A 15,484-nucleotide genomic window follows, 5' to 3' on the forward strand; every position below is an offset into this window, starting at 1 on the left:
TTCTTATAATAGACACAATTTTTTCTCTCCTGATAATTTGCTTTATATGCTATCAGCAGCATATACTCTAATCTACTTACTAAACAATAAAAATCAATAGGAATTAAATAACAAAAAACCATTATTTATTTAATATTTTAATGAAAATTCAACTAAACGTATAAATCTTATTTATACTTACAATAAACAAGTACATGGGTATTTACATACATGGCGAGAACGCGCGTAGCACGCACGTCTCATCCAAAATTGCGCTAACAAAATATAGAACTCCGATATACGGACGTCCTTCAATCGACTGATATTTGTTATAATAATATTTCAATAAATTAACAATTTATATGGTAATATAATTAATTATGTAGGCATAATATTAATCTTTATACCTGTATATTAACATAAGTGATTAATATTTGCAATAAACACTGCTGAAGTCTCGTTAATTTCATATAAGTATTTAATAGGTACAGATGCCATATTCCTGCGATTTTTTTCACATAAAATAAATAAAATGTAGTAAAATTTGTAGGAATAACGTTAGATTGAAATATTTTTAACACGTGATAATTATTTTCTTTTGATAAACATTTTTAAATCTATAAAAAGACCCTCAATTATTCCATTTTGTTTTTCATTAAACGTCCGTCTTGGTTCAGAAACTATATAAAATACAAAAACATTTATTAAGGTAGTAGCGCGCGTTCTGAAATATTCAAGATGGACGTCATGTTATTTAAATTAATTATTTATCAGAATAATTTTGTTTAACTAAAGACTATAAAATATTTATAGCTATTATTGACGTCAATTGGCGAAATATTATTTCTTCTTTTATCCTTTTTAAGATAAACGAACTGGTTATACAAAGAATTATATTTTTCCAATAGTTACGAATGAATTATTGTAATAAAACACTCACAATGTCATAGTAACAATTAGAATAACTTTACTATAATACAACATACATCAGTCGATTGCACATAATATAACGAGTAAACATTGTATAAATGCAGTCTTACGCCGTGGCCACGGTTGCTTTGCTGAAACTACGCAAACTATAAACCGCCATTTTCTTTATAGTAGGTACATAAAAACAGATTAAAATATTAAATACAAATATATATGAAATTCATTTAAAAAGTATGAAATAATTACTTGAAATTGATTTGTATTTATTGATATTATTTAGTAAGAATGAGGTAAAGATAAGTAAATGTAAATTTATAGTTTGTGTGTGTTCAGCTTTTAAGCTTATCCTAGCGAGACCGCCCTATTGCTACTCTACGGCTACCAAATATATTGCTAATAAACGTCTAACCTGAAAAACTGTTGATTTATAATAACTGAGGATATTTTATCATCCAGAATATATAAGCAAATATATATGGTTTCAACCAGAAAATACTTTTATTTTTTTCTTTTTTTACTATATCTGGTAAATCTTGCATTTTTTAAGTAATTTACAATTCATCATCATCGTTTTTCTTTTATCTCTTAAAAAAGCTAATTTTCTTTGACCTTGCCAGCAATAGACATCGCTTTAACACGTTTTATTTAGTTCTACATTTATCAAAAGCATGTTACATATTGTCGCCATCTACCTAGGTAAATGATGATTTATAATTCTTAAAACAATTTAATGTCAAAAGTTATTTTAACATATAAAAAATATTACAGTACGTAGTTCTTTTTCTTGAGTTTTATTTAATGTAAATGTGTTTAATTTGCGAGTTTAAAATTACAAAATTGTATTAAAATATAAAGCTAGAATGGTCGTACAGGACGTATTTTCTAAGTTGCTTTATCTATTAAATTGGACCCTATTATATTATAATAGTTTTATATGGATATTATTATCAAAATATTAATTCAATGTAAATGTTGCAAAAAGCTTTAGAAACAAACATTTTCTAAGTATTAAAAAATAATTTGTATTTCGAAAGTGCAGAAATATTGAAATTAATTCTGCAAAAAGCAAATTAAAATTCAGTTCATATATATGTATATTTTTTGCATATTTAAATATACTGATAAAAATTATATTGTTATCCTCAGTTATGTAAAAACAACAGTTTTTTATAAGAACTACGAATAAAATGACACTAGGAGTATTTTGTTAATAATGGCCTCGCCTATATGAAACAATAACAACGCTACACTACCACTGACTACCACTAGACTAGATCTCTGGAGGGATTATCTAGGAAATGTGGAAGAACTAACAGATTAACTTGCGACTAGCTGTCTTCTGTATATGGTTTTGTAATTATTAACAACAAGAACGTCAAAACATAAGATAAAAGATTGTTGTGAGAATATTATTTTCTTTTGTTAAATACATGTTATTATTATATTTATAGTATAATATCGACATAATATTTACTAACATACGAGTATATGCGTTATAACAATATGGTTACCGACGTAACTTTAACAAATGCCATACTAAAAATATATATTCACTAAGCACGAAAGAAATACATAGTCAGATGGTTAAATAGTAATCGCAAGTATAATCTAAAAACAGCTATAAGGAAAGATATGTAAAGAAAACCCGTAAACAATTATCTACAAATAAATGTCTACAGCGAGTCGAGGCGCGTGCGCTGCACCGCTAGGAGAGCGGACTGCTGTTGGAGACTCTTGCGCAACCCTTCTAACGTCTGTAGGACCTGAAATTATATAAAAATTTAATTTATCTAAAAATATAAATATATAAGTGAGAAGTGTATAAAAACAATCATATAAATTTAACTCAGCGACAAAGACTAAGAAAGAATATGTTGTAAATGTTGTTATCTAAAATACTACATTGTGTAGCAAATGAACTTGAAGTGTAAAACAACAAAATAATTTTTTTTTAGCTGGTGGTAATTTAGTGATAAATATTGGGAACCTTATGTTACGACACTACATTCTCATTAAAACACTTCCGTTATCCATTTTTTGCAAAGTTATGGAGGCATTGTGTTTAAAGTGGCGAAATTCAACGCCGCCTCAATGAAAATATAAAATACATATTTCCTAGAGTAGGAATCGAACAAAATCGCGTCTACAAACAAGCTTGTACTCCCCGCCACGACTGCTCTCAAAAATAAATTTTGATAGATCTAATTTTAATTAAAAAAACATTCTGTGCACCACAGATACTTCAATATTTTTTTTAATAACTTGATTCGGCATAAGCAATTTATCAGAAAAAATTATACGCTACTAATAAAATCAATACAAAAGTAAACGAATGCAACAAAGTACTTTACAACAATTTCCTTAATTACAGCATCAATTATGTTTTTGCATTATCCACATTTTGCAAATGAATGAAGCAATCTTATTATACTTATACTGTATTTAATGCTGACCTATCTCATAAGATGGCCATCAAGCAAATGATTTCTAAGAAACCTGTTTACCTATTTGTACTTGTAACGGGAATTAACAACGCTTGGAATTTTCTCAATCATTAAAATCATATAAGTTGTCTGTAATCATTATTTTTATTGTTCATTTTCTCAGATTGTTACCGCAAAAAAGTGCTAAATAACTTTATTTTAGACAAATTTTGTTGTTCTTGTTGTTAAATTGTTATTTTTACCATATTTAGAATATCATATTTACCATATTTAGAATTATAAAAAAATATTAATGTACCTATAGTAGAAACACTTGACAAGTCGTGGTCCTCCTAATGTAAGATTTTCTTAACTTTTGCGCTATATCCCACTCGGGAAGAAAATAATCTAAGTAAATTCTAAAATCAATTCGACGAATCCAAAAACAGCTAACTTCAGAGCGGCCAAGACTCGTCGACCATACTATAACATGAGAGTGTAAATAAATGTGGAGTAAAGTGCATAATTACCTCATCTCTGGCATACGCTTTCCTTTTGGGAGGTTCAGAGTGAGGGCGGAATGCGGGCGCGGGGTCGGGCGGCGGCGCCGGGGGGTCCGCGAGGGGGGATCGGCGCGCGGGGGGCGGGGGCCGGCGCGGCTCGGGCGAGTTGGCGCGGATGAAGTTCGTCAGGTGGGTTCTCTCTGGACTCCGTCGTGGGGGTTCCACCTTTGAACACGGGGTAAGTCTAGTGAGAAGTGCTTGGACTGGGAATGTTCTGATTTTATTGGGATAATGAATGATTATTTTAATTCAATTAAGTATGTCATTACTTGTTTTTAATATAGGTATATAAATATTTCCTAACCTCAGTTGCCCTCAACTCCCTAACTCTAGGATTATGGGGAGGTTCAATGGGTGCTCTAGACACTGTGACTAAAAGTTTCTCAGCTTCTCGTATCAATTCACGATATTTCCTTTCTGCTTCACGATCAGCTTCCAGTAGCGGATCACGTTCTCTGACAGGTGGAGCTGATGGCGCGTGACACCGACGGCGCATTCGGGGTGGAGTTGCTCCTGAAATATTAAGATTATATCATAATTAGTTACTCATAGATTTATATTATAATCAAAAAACTACACAGTTACACTAATAGCTGATGATCATTTTAATTCCATCAAACCGTAGATGCCACTAATAGAAGCATAATTTGCAGGAAATCATCATTTTACCTGCAGAACGAGGTGTTCTTCGTGGATTCCGCCTTCTTCTAGCTCTCCGTCGACCGGGGGATGCGTTTCTATCCGGTTCATCTTCATCTCCTCCATCCAAACCAGTATCTCCATCAGAATCAACGTCAGCATCTGACAATATTGCAGTTTCTCTACCTCTTGTCCTTACATTACGACACTCTTCATCACTTGATGCCCCTCCTTTATAATAAGGAGTCCTGTAAGGCTCTGGTGATAGGTGGGGTGAGTAACGTGGAGATAAATGCGGAGATAAACGCGGGGACATATGCGGAGATAGATGCGGCGACAGATGAGGAGATAGATGCGGTGACAAATGTGGTGACCTGAAATTTCGTGATTGTTATTATAAATAATAATATATGAAATACAATCATTATTACAAAAAAATATTACACGTAACTTAAAGATTTGAGTTGTAGGGATTGCATTAAATAAAAAAAATCCTAATAATAATCGCTATTAATATTAAAATAAAATACTTCAGATAGCAGCTTCACTGTCACTGCCTATGCCGCTAACAGCTATATTTATGATTAAAATCAAAAACAAATAGTATCCTCATCCTCCTGTAGGCAGAGGGAACCTAGTGTTACTTAGTGAACTCTGTTCCCTACTTCCCGCCAAATTTTCAAGGTACCTACGCTTTTGCCTTGGTACCAGAGCCAAGAAATCATACATTACAGAAGAATAATAATTTATTTCATCGAGTGGGAATCGAACCCCTGACCGCCGCGTTACAGTCACAACCTCTCCGCTACGACGGCCTTATTGAAATAGATATCATATTTAAATACATAATAGGATAAGCTGTGCGTTTGTTATTTGACTCGGTGTCAAATAAAAAAGAAGACTGAAGGGCAATTAGGCATTGTAAGTATTAAGGTTAACCTTTGTAAGTCTTCCTAATGATAGAACACAAAAAAAGTCGGAATATAGGCGAAGGCCAACTTTTTATCGACTATGCATGGTTTGAACTACTAAAATAATATTCAATATTGAAAAAATAAATTGTAGAAATAAGAATAAAGATACAAATTACACATTTTTTTTAAATTTCTAACATATTAATAAAATATTGTATTTTCGAATAGGTGAGTATTGTATATACCAGAACATTTTCCCAAGTTAATTAGTAAATAAACATCTACGTACCTGGAAGTATATTTTGGGTGAGAGTCCAAAGAAAAAGGAGCATGATGCAGCTGAGGTGGCGGCGGGCATTGCAAAGAATGCTGATGTAACAGATGTGATCCCCTCTTCCTTACATTTGGAGATGTACTGCCCAGCCATGGATTAGTTCTGATCCTGCATCTTGGTCGAGGCGAGGGTGTGGCACATATTATTGGAACTGGCTCTGGTACGCAACGTCGGACCGTTGTACTTGAACGACGCTGTAATTTGAGAAAATATATTTTAGATTAATTTAATTTAGCTCATAAATTAAAATTTAAAAGTACAATTCTTACATCGGAGACCTAAAAACGCTTTTTAATAGAAAGTATTCCCGTCATTACTGACGTACGTATATATTATGTTTTAAATATATCTACATAAAAGGAAATTAAAGTAGCTAATTATATGAAATTGCCTTATTAAAAAACTATTAAAATTTTCAGATCTTTAATAAATCATGTTTATTAATAAATGAAACGTGCGCGGTGAAGCACATGTAGCTGTTTTATTGAAATTGGAGCATTCAATGTGAACCCTCCATTGTTCATACATTAATTGCCGTCTTTAATCTTTCATATTTCATATTTAATTTCATAAAAATTATATAAACGAAAAAAATAAACGGAATGGTTTTAAAACAACACACTATAAATTGTTAATTAATGTCTATATAATGTTCTGAAATAAGAAAATACTTAAATACGTACCTCAGCAAATAATTAACATAATGTTTAAAGCGCTCGATACAACAACAATATGAAACACTCATAAATGAGAATGTTAAATTTTTTATTTTATATAAGCGATAAAGGCATAAATAACTTTAATTAAGTATATTATACATTGTTTTAATATAATAATAAGATACTAATAGTTTATGCTACTATTAGAATATTCATACATATTTATAGTTGTATCTACATATAATGTACTATTAAGTTCAACCACCTACCAAAATGAACGGTCAAATAAATAAAACAAAGAACCATTTCTATACAAATAGAACTATTTAAAAAAAAAATAACAATATTAAATATAATTTTCCGTGAACTCTTCATCAACTGCCTGTCGACAGACTTTAGGATATTGTAGTGTTAAGGCCAGTCATGGCGCAGCGGCACAACATTTGTTCGACTTCGAGTAGAGAAATAAAATATTTTCATTTCCTTTCTTTGGTGTCGACGTAAAAACGTAGCGTAGAGTTCTGTCACTCAACAAGTAATGCCTCGAGAAGTCAGCGGCGAGTGGAATGTCCTACAGCCTACACATGCGGGCCACAGCTGAAGCTGAACAAAGATCTTAATAATCGCTTATCGATTTCGAGTTTATAATTTATAAGTTTATACTATTTATAGGCTTTTATAGCCCCTTATGAAGTAAAAGGGCCTTTCAAAAATTGCGCTCGGACTCCCTTTCAGCAGCCGGGCGCGGGTCTGTTATACAAGATAACATGTGGGTGTCAGCATCAGTGCTCTCACTTTACGATCACTGCGCACTATGCTCCCCAAGACAAGGAAGTTCAGGTTCAACGCTCGTCCGCTTCTTGCGTATTGTTTATAGATGGACGTTAGCGCGATTCAGGATACAAGTATCGCCATCTCTTATCGGTTTGATAAACCGAAAAGAACCGCTTTATTATGAAATTAAATTTAAAACGCCATCTCACATTGTTTTAGTAAACTGTATTATGGGATTTTGAATGAGGTAACTTTTGCACAATAGGTGTACCATAAAAATATCTATGAGAAACCGAACCCTTAAAAACGTTTAAGTAATGCAAAAAGAATATTTCTCATACAAGAATATGAGATAGTGTGAATCCATGATTGAGTGGTCCTTGTATCTGATCGTAACTAAACGCACAAGTATCCATGGATGCTTAAAGGGCAAACGACAAATTATCGATATAATCCTTCGATTGGCACCTAGATGAATGATGGATAACAAAATGTGCCGGGTGCCTGATGACGGATGACATGAAATGGACGTACTCGTATATGAAGCAATGTCGCCTTGGCTTAAAGTTTTATTAGTGGCCCTTAGTGTAGAGAATACAAGTATGTATTTATATTATAGGTACCTATAATATAAATCTCGATGGACTTGCAAGAAAAAAACTGTATCTCTACGTTAGAGAAGAGTAAAGTACGTAGTGTATTTATCATCTTAGGTTTTTTCCATCCTAGGAAAATGTTGGAGTCGGGTGAATATAGAACAAAACAGTAATCGTATTGTCCAGTGAGTAGGTAACATAAACATATGGACCGTTTATTTTGAAAGTGGTGTAAGTCCATTTTTGAGAAAAATGAGCTTTCACGTAATTCATGCTTAATTTAATGTCATCCATACCTATATTATAAATTCGAAAGTAACTCTGTCTGTCTGTCTGTCTGTCTTTTACGCAATCAGGGCCAAACCGCTAATTTAATTGTGATAAAATACTCATACAGAGGTACTTGAGGGTCTCGGGATGAATATAGGATACTTTTTTTTCTCATATTTGTAATTTTTCGATATACAATATATTAAAATACTTGTTAATTTGACATGCAATTTATTCCGCCATGTTAATAACAACTGTCGTTGCTAAGCAACGATTTGCAAAGTTTGTTGTTAGAAAACGTCACCTAAAATGAGCTCGCTTAACGCATCTCTCTATTAAGAACTGAAAATAATTTCATAAATATATTTAATAAATATTCGTATAGTTGAAGCGGGCGTAGCTGCGTCCGGGCCCACTAGTTTTTTTATATATAACTAGTCCGTGTTTAATTTCTCAAAAAAAACCCATGTTTTGAACAACTTAAAATCGGTCGGTAAATGAAATTGCATAATCATCGACATACTAACCTTTAATTTTCTCGAAACAAAAGAAAATGGACTTACACCACTCTCAAAATAAACGGTCCATATTATAATATACTGAATTGTTTAATTTTCAATTTTCAAAATGTTTGTTTTTTTTTCTTTTATTTTTAGAGTAAACATATTATAAAATAGTTATATTTAATCCAACGGCTTTATTTTAGAGGGATATTTTTGCTATTTACAAGATTGCTATTAAAACAGAACTTGTCACAAAAGCAAAACTAATAGCTAATCTAGCTAATCTTGCTAAAATTATCAAAACAAACCTTATTTTAAAAAAGATAAGAAAAGAATAAAACTGTATAAATAAATGTAAAATTATTAAGGACTATCCTTACAATGATATAATTGCGCTACCCTTAAGTAATTAATAATTACAAAATATTATTTTAAAAGTAAATATGTTCGTTGTTTGATGATAAATGACGTAACTCGTCAGTACGAGCTTTGCTAATGGACGCTAAGCTTTATATAGCCAGGATAAAACGCTCCCCCATCAATCCATCCGGTCTAGTTAATTAATAAGGCAAACCCAGACACGCCGGTACTTATTAATATAAATTGTATAAAATCAATGTTTACTGATTGGATTATAAAATTATAATGACATTTCCAACATAGCTATGAGATATATGCAAAAATACAAAATGTATTATCATAAAAGTTAAAACATTTTTTATTTCAACAAGTCTTCGTTATGAATATTATTTGTACAAAATATAGGAACGTTCACGATAGCTCTCCAAAAGTTATTTTTGTACGACTATAAAAACAATATATACTGAAAATATTTAACATTCGCTCAAAAATAAAAAGCGCAATTCTATCTGACATGCTATACTAGGATGAAATACCTTTGCGGGCTCATGATAGAGGTGTGTGGTCGGTGGCGTGGGCGGCGGCGGCGGCGACACGAGCGGAGCGGCGAGCGGGGCGGGCGGCGCGCCGGGGGACGTGCCGTCCGTGGAGTACCCGGTGCTGTATGCGCTCTCGGGGGAGGACAGGTGGGGCGGGGGCAGGGGCTCCGTCTGCGGCACCGCTTGTCGCGCCTGCTTCTGCTTACGCTTCTTCGCCCGCCCCAGCTGCGCCTCCATCCATGACTTGAGCCGCGCGCCCAGCATGCCGCCGCCGGCACCTGCGGACGACGCGAACGACTAACAATGAATTCCAAATGTATTGTACTTATACAAACTTGTTTTGAAAATGAAAACCTTCACAAAGGACCAAGTATCAGTAACAGGCAAACTGTTGTTATAAGTAGTTTATAGTGGTTTTTAAATTTTCTATATGAAATTGTTAAGTTTTCTAAATAAAGTAGACGACTTTATTCTTGACATTGGTAAAATATTTCGGCGAAACACATATTGAAAAATTATTTCTTAAGATGTATAAAATATGGTGTGCTAGCAGTCTAAAAGCGCAAAAGGGGAAATTTATTTTCATATTCGCACAGCCGAGCGCATTTATATACAACAAAGGATTTCACAAAACTGTTATGTTAAACACAACACGGAGGCCGTGCGATTGTTTCGCGCCACCCGACATCTCCCTATCAGCGAAACCCTCTTTTTGAAGTAAACAAAAATAGTGACATAAAATGTTTTATCGTCTCTTCGTCATTTCATTGCGGAAAGATGCTTGTCGCTAAGAGGCCGGGGTACCTACATTTTCCACAACCCTTACGCTGAAGTGCTATTGTCGTTTTTCTTTCAACTATTGATGCTCAATTCCATTATGTTTACGCGAAACTCGTCTTTCGTTGGATAAAATGATTTAGTATCACATTTGAAACTGATTGTTTTAATATAAAACGTATACAAGTATTTCTTACATCCCTTCACCATAAGTCGAGGAAGGGGAGAACTAAGAAGTAAATTACAAAAATTGATATAGCGATTAAATTACTGATGCCCTCTTCATACAATAATATCTCCATTATAAAAAGATAAACAAAGATATAGAAAGATAATATCCATCTGCCAAATAGAAGTCTGGGTTGCAGCATATACCTATAGAATATACGAGTAGATAAACAGCGCATTGTCCCTGCAGTGTCGCGTTACAAGAGAAACCGGCGATCGTAAAAGGCCCCACTTAGCTGCGCTCTCATTTACAGCCGATGGAATGAATTGATGGACGACTGGCATTGTTGACAACGTTAATGGTGCTTATACCCATCCATTTGCTTATTTTGATTATAATTAGATTTTATATAGATTTTACCATACCATACCATTTAATATAGATGTGTGTTCTACGGCATTACCTTCCACACGAGGTACATTAATGGATATATAAAATTTCTATTTTATCTAAAATTTTATATCTTCTTATTTTTTATATTTTTTTCATTATGTTAAATAAAATATAAACATTACCAATGTTAGATAAAATAAGGCTTCATTTTACAGGGAAAGAAAACTCAGAAAATTGGATACCCGCTTTTAGATAAATGCTGAATTTCGATTTTCCCTGATAAGATTGTCTCTCTTAAACGAATCCAAAATAAACACACTTGTGTCAGCCAATAAACATCGGCAGTAAAACTTTATGTGGGGATTACGAGACTAGTGTTGTCAGATTGCATTTAAGAATAAGATTTAAGAGTGATATAGAACAGTGGTGGTTCAAAAAATAGAGAAGTTTCTAGAGTTTATCAAAAAATATAATACAAGGGAATCTAATTAAAAGTTTGTTAACAGTTAACTGCACACGATTTTTAAATATTAAACTAACTCTGTTGAAATATATAAAATTCTAAAATTTTTTAATATGTTTTTATTTAAATATTAATAGTTTATTCAGGACCTTACATTATGTTACTAACAAATAGACTAGCATCTATTATTTCTCTACTTCCCCTATCCTTCACCTTCACCTTTATGAACGAAATTATTAATATAAGACCTCCTTTAAAACTCTAAATAAAATATGAAATCAAAAACAATTGACAATAAAAACATAAAAGTTGTTTTCTAGCTAAAGTTATTTCAATATCAAGCTTCGGCCATGGTTTCCCAAAGTGCCGGCGGTCATATGGTCGCTCTACGTAAACACTTTTAACCCATATAAAATGATATAGGTTAAGTTAGCTTTTTACTACCGCCAGTGCCCTAGAGTGATATTACTGCAACTGTAAATTTAGTTTTCATCTAAGAAATAATTAATATGGGAGGTCTCTACGTGGAATAAATTATTTCTACTTTTATACAAAAGTAAATGAAAAATATGTAAATAGTTCTACTAATAGCTTTTGCGTTTTATATAAGTAGTGTTTAAATAAAATTGTTTGTAGATTTTATTTACATAATCGGAATCCAAAATTTTATAGTAATAGAAAGCCCTTATTTATCTATTTCTATATCAGAACTAAAGTAAAATATAAAATATTTTTAATTAAATAAGATAAGGTAGGCAGAGGGAACCTTGTGTTAAGCTTAAGACAACGGGAACAGATCTCAACTTTCCGATCAAATTTTCGAAGCATAGCGTGTTGAGAGGTCGAACTGAATGCCGCGCTTTTAGCTTTGGTAATTAAATAATAATTTATTCCTCTAAGTGGAAATCGAAGCCATAACCGTCGTTACACGCTTGTGCTTCTGCAGTTTTCAATTTATGTCACAAAAGGAAAACAACACCATTTTAAATTCCAATTTCACATACCTACATGAGAATGAATGCTCACGAGTGGTTAAGCCTTAATTAAAACAACCCCTGCCAGTAGTAAAGAATCTGTAGTATGTTTCGCAAAGATAAGCTTACACATTAAAAGCCGTTTACCCTTTATTGTGAAACAAGTTAATTTAGTTTGTATAAATTCGATCGATACCATAATATATTATTATTACTACAAGTAATCATTATAATCATGTCTGCACGTTGACGAAACCCTCGGTTATATTTTCCAATGCTTTGGAAATTAAAAAAGGAACCTAGTACCACTCTTTTCTCGTATTAAATATTTATTAATTTTTCACGTAAATATGATACATTTTAGTATAATATATTTCAGCTTCAGCTAAGCTACATAATATTTCTATGTAAGTCCTACTAATATTATAAATGTGAAAGTTGGTGAGGATCGGTGTTTGTTCCACTTTCACGCAAAAACTACTGAACGGATTTGGATGAAACTTTACAGTAATATTACTTATTTATCAGAATAACATATACGCTACAAATAATGTGCAGATTTAATAATTTGGCTATAATATAATAAGAGGGCGAAGCCACGTTTGGATAGCTAGTATAATATAAGATTTCTATTAGGTGCTGTCACTCTAGCAATCATATTTATTTCCTACACTTTCTAAAATATTACCTATTAAGCTTTATAAGCAAATTTTGTCACCAAGTTTTAAATAAATACCCTCCAAACTATACTTACACTAACTATAACTGATTTAATTACTAGTTGCTAACTTTGAAATTGAATCCGTTCAGGCTCAATATAATAAAGTTATAGGAGTATAAAATTAGGTTGTATCGGCAGGCATTTCACAATAAAGCTGAACGTCTTAATTATTTCCGTTCTTGGATAACAGCCAAACTACCTGCAAGTTCTAAGATTTTAGACTGTAGTTAGTGATTGGTAGAGATTTAAGCTTTATCCACGTTGATATAAGATAAGAAATTCAGTTGCATCATATGTAAGTTAATATGAAAGACACGCCCCACGATATTACTTGATAATAGTTCCTTTAATCTCATTAATGAATCCTGATTAAATAATTTTCATATTGAAAATGTATACATTTTACCTTTATAATTAAAAGTATTTTATAAGATTTTAGAATATAATCTGTTTTTAATTAAAGTTTGGTTCTATACTTATAAGTAAATTCAGCCAAATATAAATACATCTCATAAGAAAGATTATACGATAGAATACTAGGTTCTTATACTAAGTAATAAATGTAATTATAGCGTTTGTTAAAAATAAATATCACAATTTATAACTTTAAAATGTATTAAAAAATACATTTGAGCCGAGTAAAGGAAAGCCGATTGTCAATGCTCGCTCCGTTGTCGCAGACATCTTACTGTTGTGATAAAAGGAAAAAGAATATGAAACACGCTCAGCTCAATTTTAAAAGAACGTTTTGGAAATAAAAATATTACTTTTAAAATACATTAAGATATCATTTATTTTTCTTAAGACTATTAATACATACAATTTTATCTTACTTAGGTGATTATTAGTATTAATAATAAATGATAGTGTTATATAGTCAGTTATTTGCTTTTTAGAAGGCTTTTCATATTTTTAACGACGACAAACACGTCGCCACGGTGCCCGTGGCTAATTGCTGACGATTCATGAGGAACCCGCTTATAATCACCCAGTAGATTTATGAAAGAAGTAAAAAGGCAGAAAAGGCTAGCTGCCGGCGTTTAGGGGTACGCAGAATAGAAATATTAAATTGTAATTGGATTTGTAAACATATTTTATGAAATACGTAGTTTGTTGTTCGTAATTTATATTTATTATAAAAGTTGAAATGAACACATAACAATTTAAATCATTATAATTTACTTAATATAAAATTCGTTCTTGAAATTCTATGCTATATACAGCAAAAACAAGATGAATGCTCCAGTAGACAACAGCGATGATTAAAAAAAGCTAGAGTTACTAGAACATGGTGGTATTTACGCATCACTAATGAATTATAAAACATCCTTTTCAAAGAGCATTACGTCTAAATTTAGTACAACCCTTCGGAACGGCTCAGAAATATCTCACAGGGGCAGTGGGCTATTGAACGAGCCGCACATTTGTTACCGCGTCAGAAGCCTTAACGCCGAATATGGATACACGTGTTAACCAAGAATAAGTTTCAATATGAAATTGATGAATTAAATTCTTGTTTTTATTTATATAAGTTTCGTATTTTATTGTTTAATTTAATGGTTACTTACAGGGGCGCCCGGTACAGTCTGTTTGGTGGGTGCAAGCGGGTTGGATAGCGCATGCCGAGCGCGATGGGCGGCGACTCACGACGGCCGCCGGCTCAGCACTGACGCACGCACGCGCGTCCGCCCGCCCTGCCGCTACGACGCCACGCGCTACGCCGCTACGAAGGACGCTTTTACACCGATATCTACTATTTAATTCTCGTCATTATTATACTTCTATGAATTTATTATATAGTTAATAGATATTTTAATATAGAATATACATAGGGAAATTATAAATGAAGAATATAAAAGAGAATCTGTAATAGAATTTTTTTTTTTTGTAAAGTTTTTGTTTTAGCATAGTTGTAGATAACTGTAACTAAAAAAATGTAAAGCAAGTAGATTACTATATGGTGTGAACAGCGGGAGCGTGTGAGGTCTCGTGGCGACGATTACGGTAATGTCCGGGGGAAGATTTGGCAATAAAAATAAACGTTTATCCACGCTGACTCGACACGAGTCTCAAACGACATTAATCTATCAACATAATAGAGGATATGAAGGTTTAAAAAATGAAATTACATCAATTAGCAAAACCTCACATCCTGGAAATAAAAACAAACTGTTCCCGAAAGATCTAGTTAGACATATTTCATTATGTGAGTAAGATGCCTTACTCACTACTGCACCTAAAAGACATATTCTTTCCTTTTCAATTTCTTATCAACTGATTACATGCGATTTATAATATTGCAAACTAATTTTAATTTAAATAAAATTATAACACAATTATAAAAAGACAAATAAAATATTAAATTATCTTTAAAAATACCACAACGTATAATGATTTAAATTTCTATAGATACATTTTTTTTATAGTACGAGCCGCAAAAATACACAATACCAGCGACTAACAAGGTGACTTTAATAAGTAGCGGACGGGCTCCATCTTTTGAA

The 15,484-nt window shown here is 32.5% G+C and overlaps 1 protein-coding gene and 1 non-coding gene across 3 annotated transcripts; both read right to left on the reverse strand.

The window, feature by feature from the left end:
- Positions 1–124: 124 nt before the first annotated feature.
- LOC146535862 (uncharacterized) lies at positions 125–14,681 on the reverse strand. 2 transcript variants are annotated; one of them, XM_085191779.1, is made up of 7 exons: positions 14,549–14,681; positions 9,481–9,761; positions 5,738–5,976; positions 4,565–4,908; positions 4,200–4,408; positions 3,863–4,060; positions 125–2,672 (listed from the first exon to the last, which is right to left on the reverse strand). In XM_085191779.1, the coding sequence occupies exons 2-7, from the start codon at positions 9,745–9,747 to the stop codon at positions 2,583–2,585; spliced, it is 1,347 nt and encodes a 448-aa protein (XP_085047905.1). In that variant the 5' UTR covers positions 9,748–9,761; positions 14,549–14,681; the 3' UTR covers positions 125–2,582. The 2 variants fall into 2 exon arrangements, with proteins under 2 accessions (XP_085047905.1, XP_085047906.1); XM_085191780.1 differs by lacking the exon at positions 3,863–4,060.
- On the reverse strand, positions 7,144–7,278 carry LOC146535863 (U4atac minor spliceosomal RNA). The gene has a single exon (XR_014878395.1). It is a non-coding gene; the product is annotated as a U4atac minor spliceosomal RNA (small nuclear RNA).
- Positions 14,682–15,484: the final 803 nt, after the last annotated feature.

The sequence above is a fragment of the Heliconius melpomene genome, chromosome 10 (genome assembly GCF_056956725.1).
Source record: "Heliconius melpomene rosina isolate 202511_hmr_F chromosome 10, ASM5695672v1, whole genome shotgun sequence".
NCBI lineage: Eukaryota > Metazoa > Arthropoda > Insecta > Lepidoptera > Nymphalidae > Heliconius > Heliconius melpomene.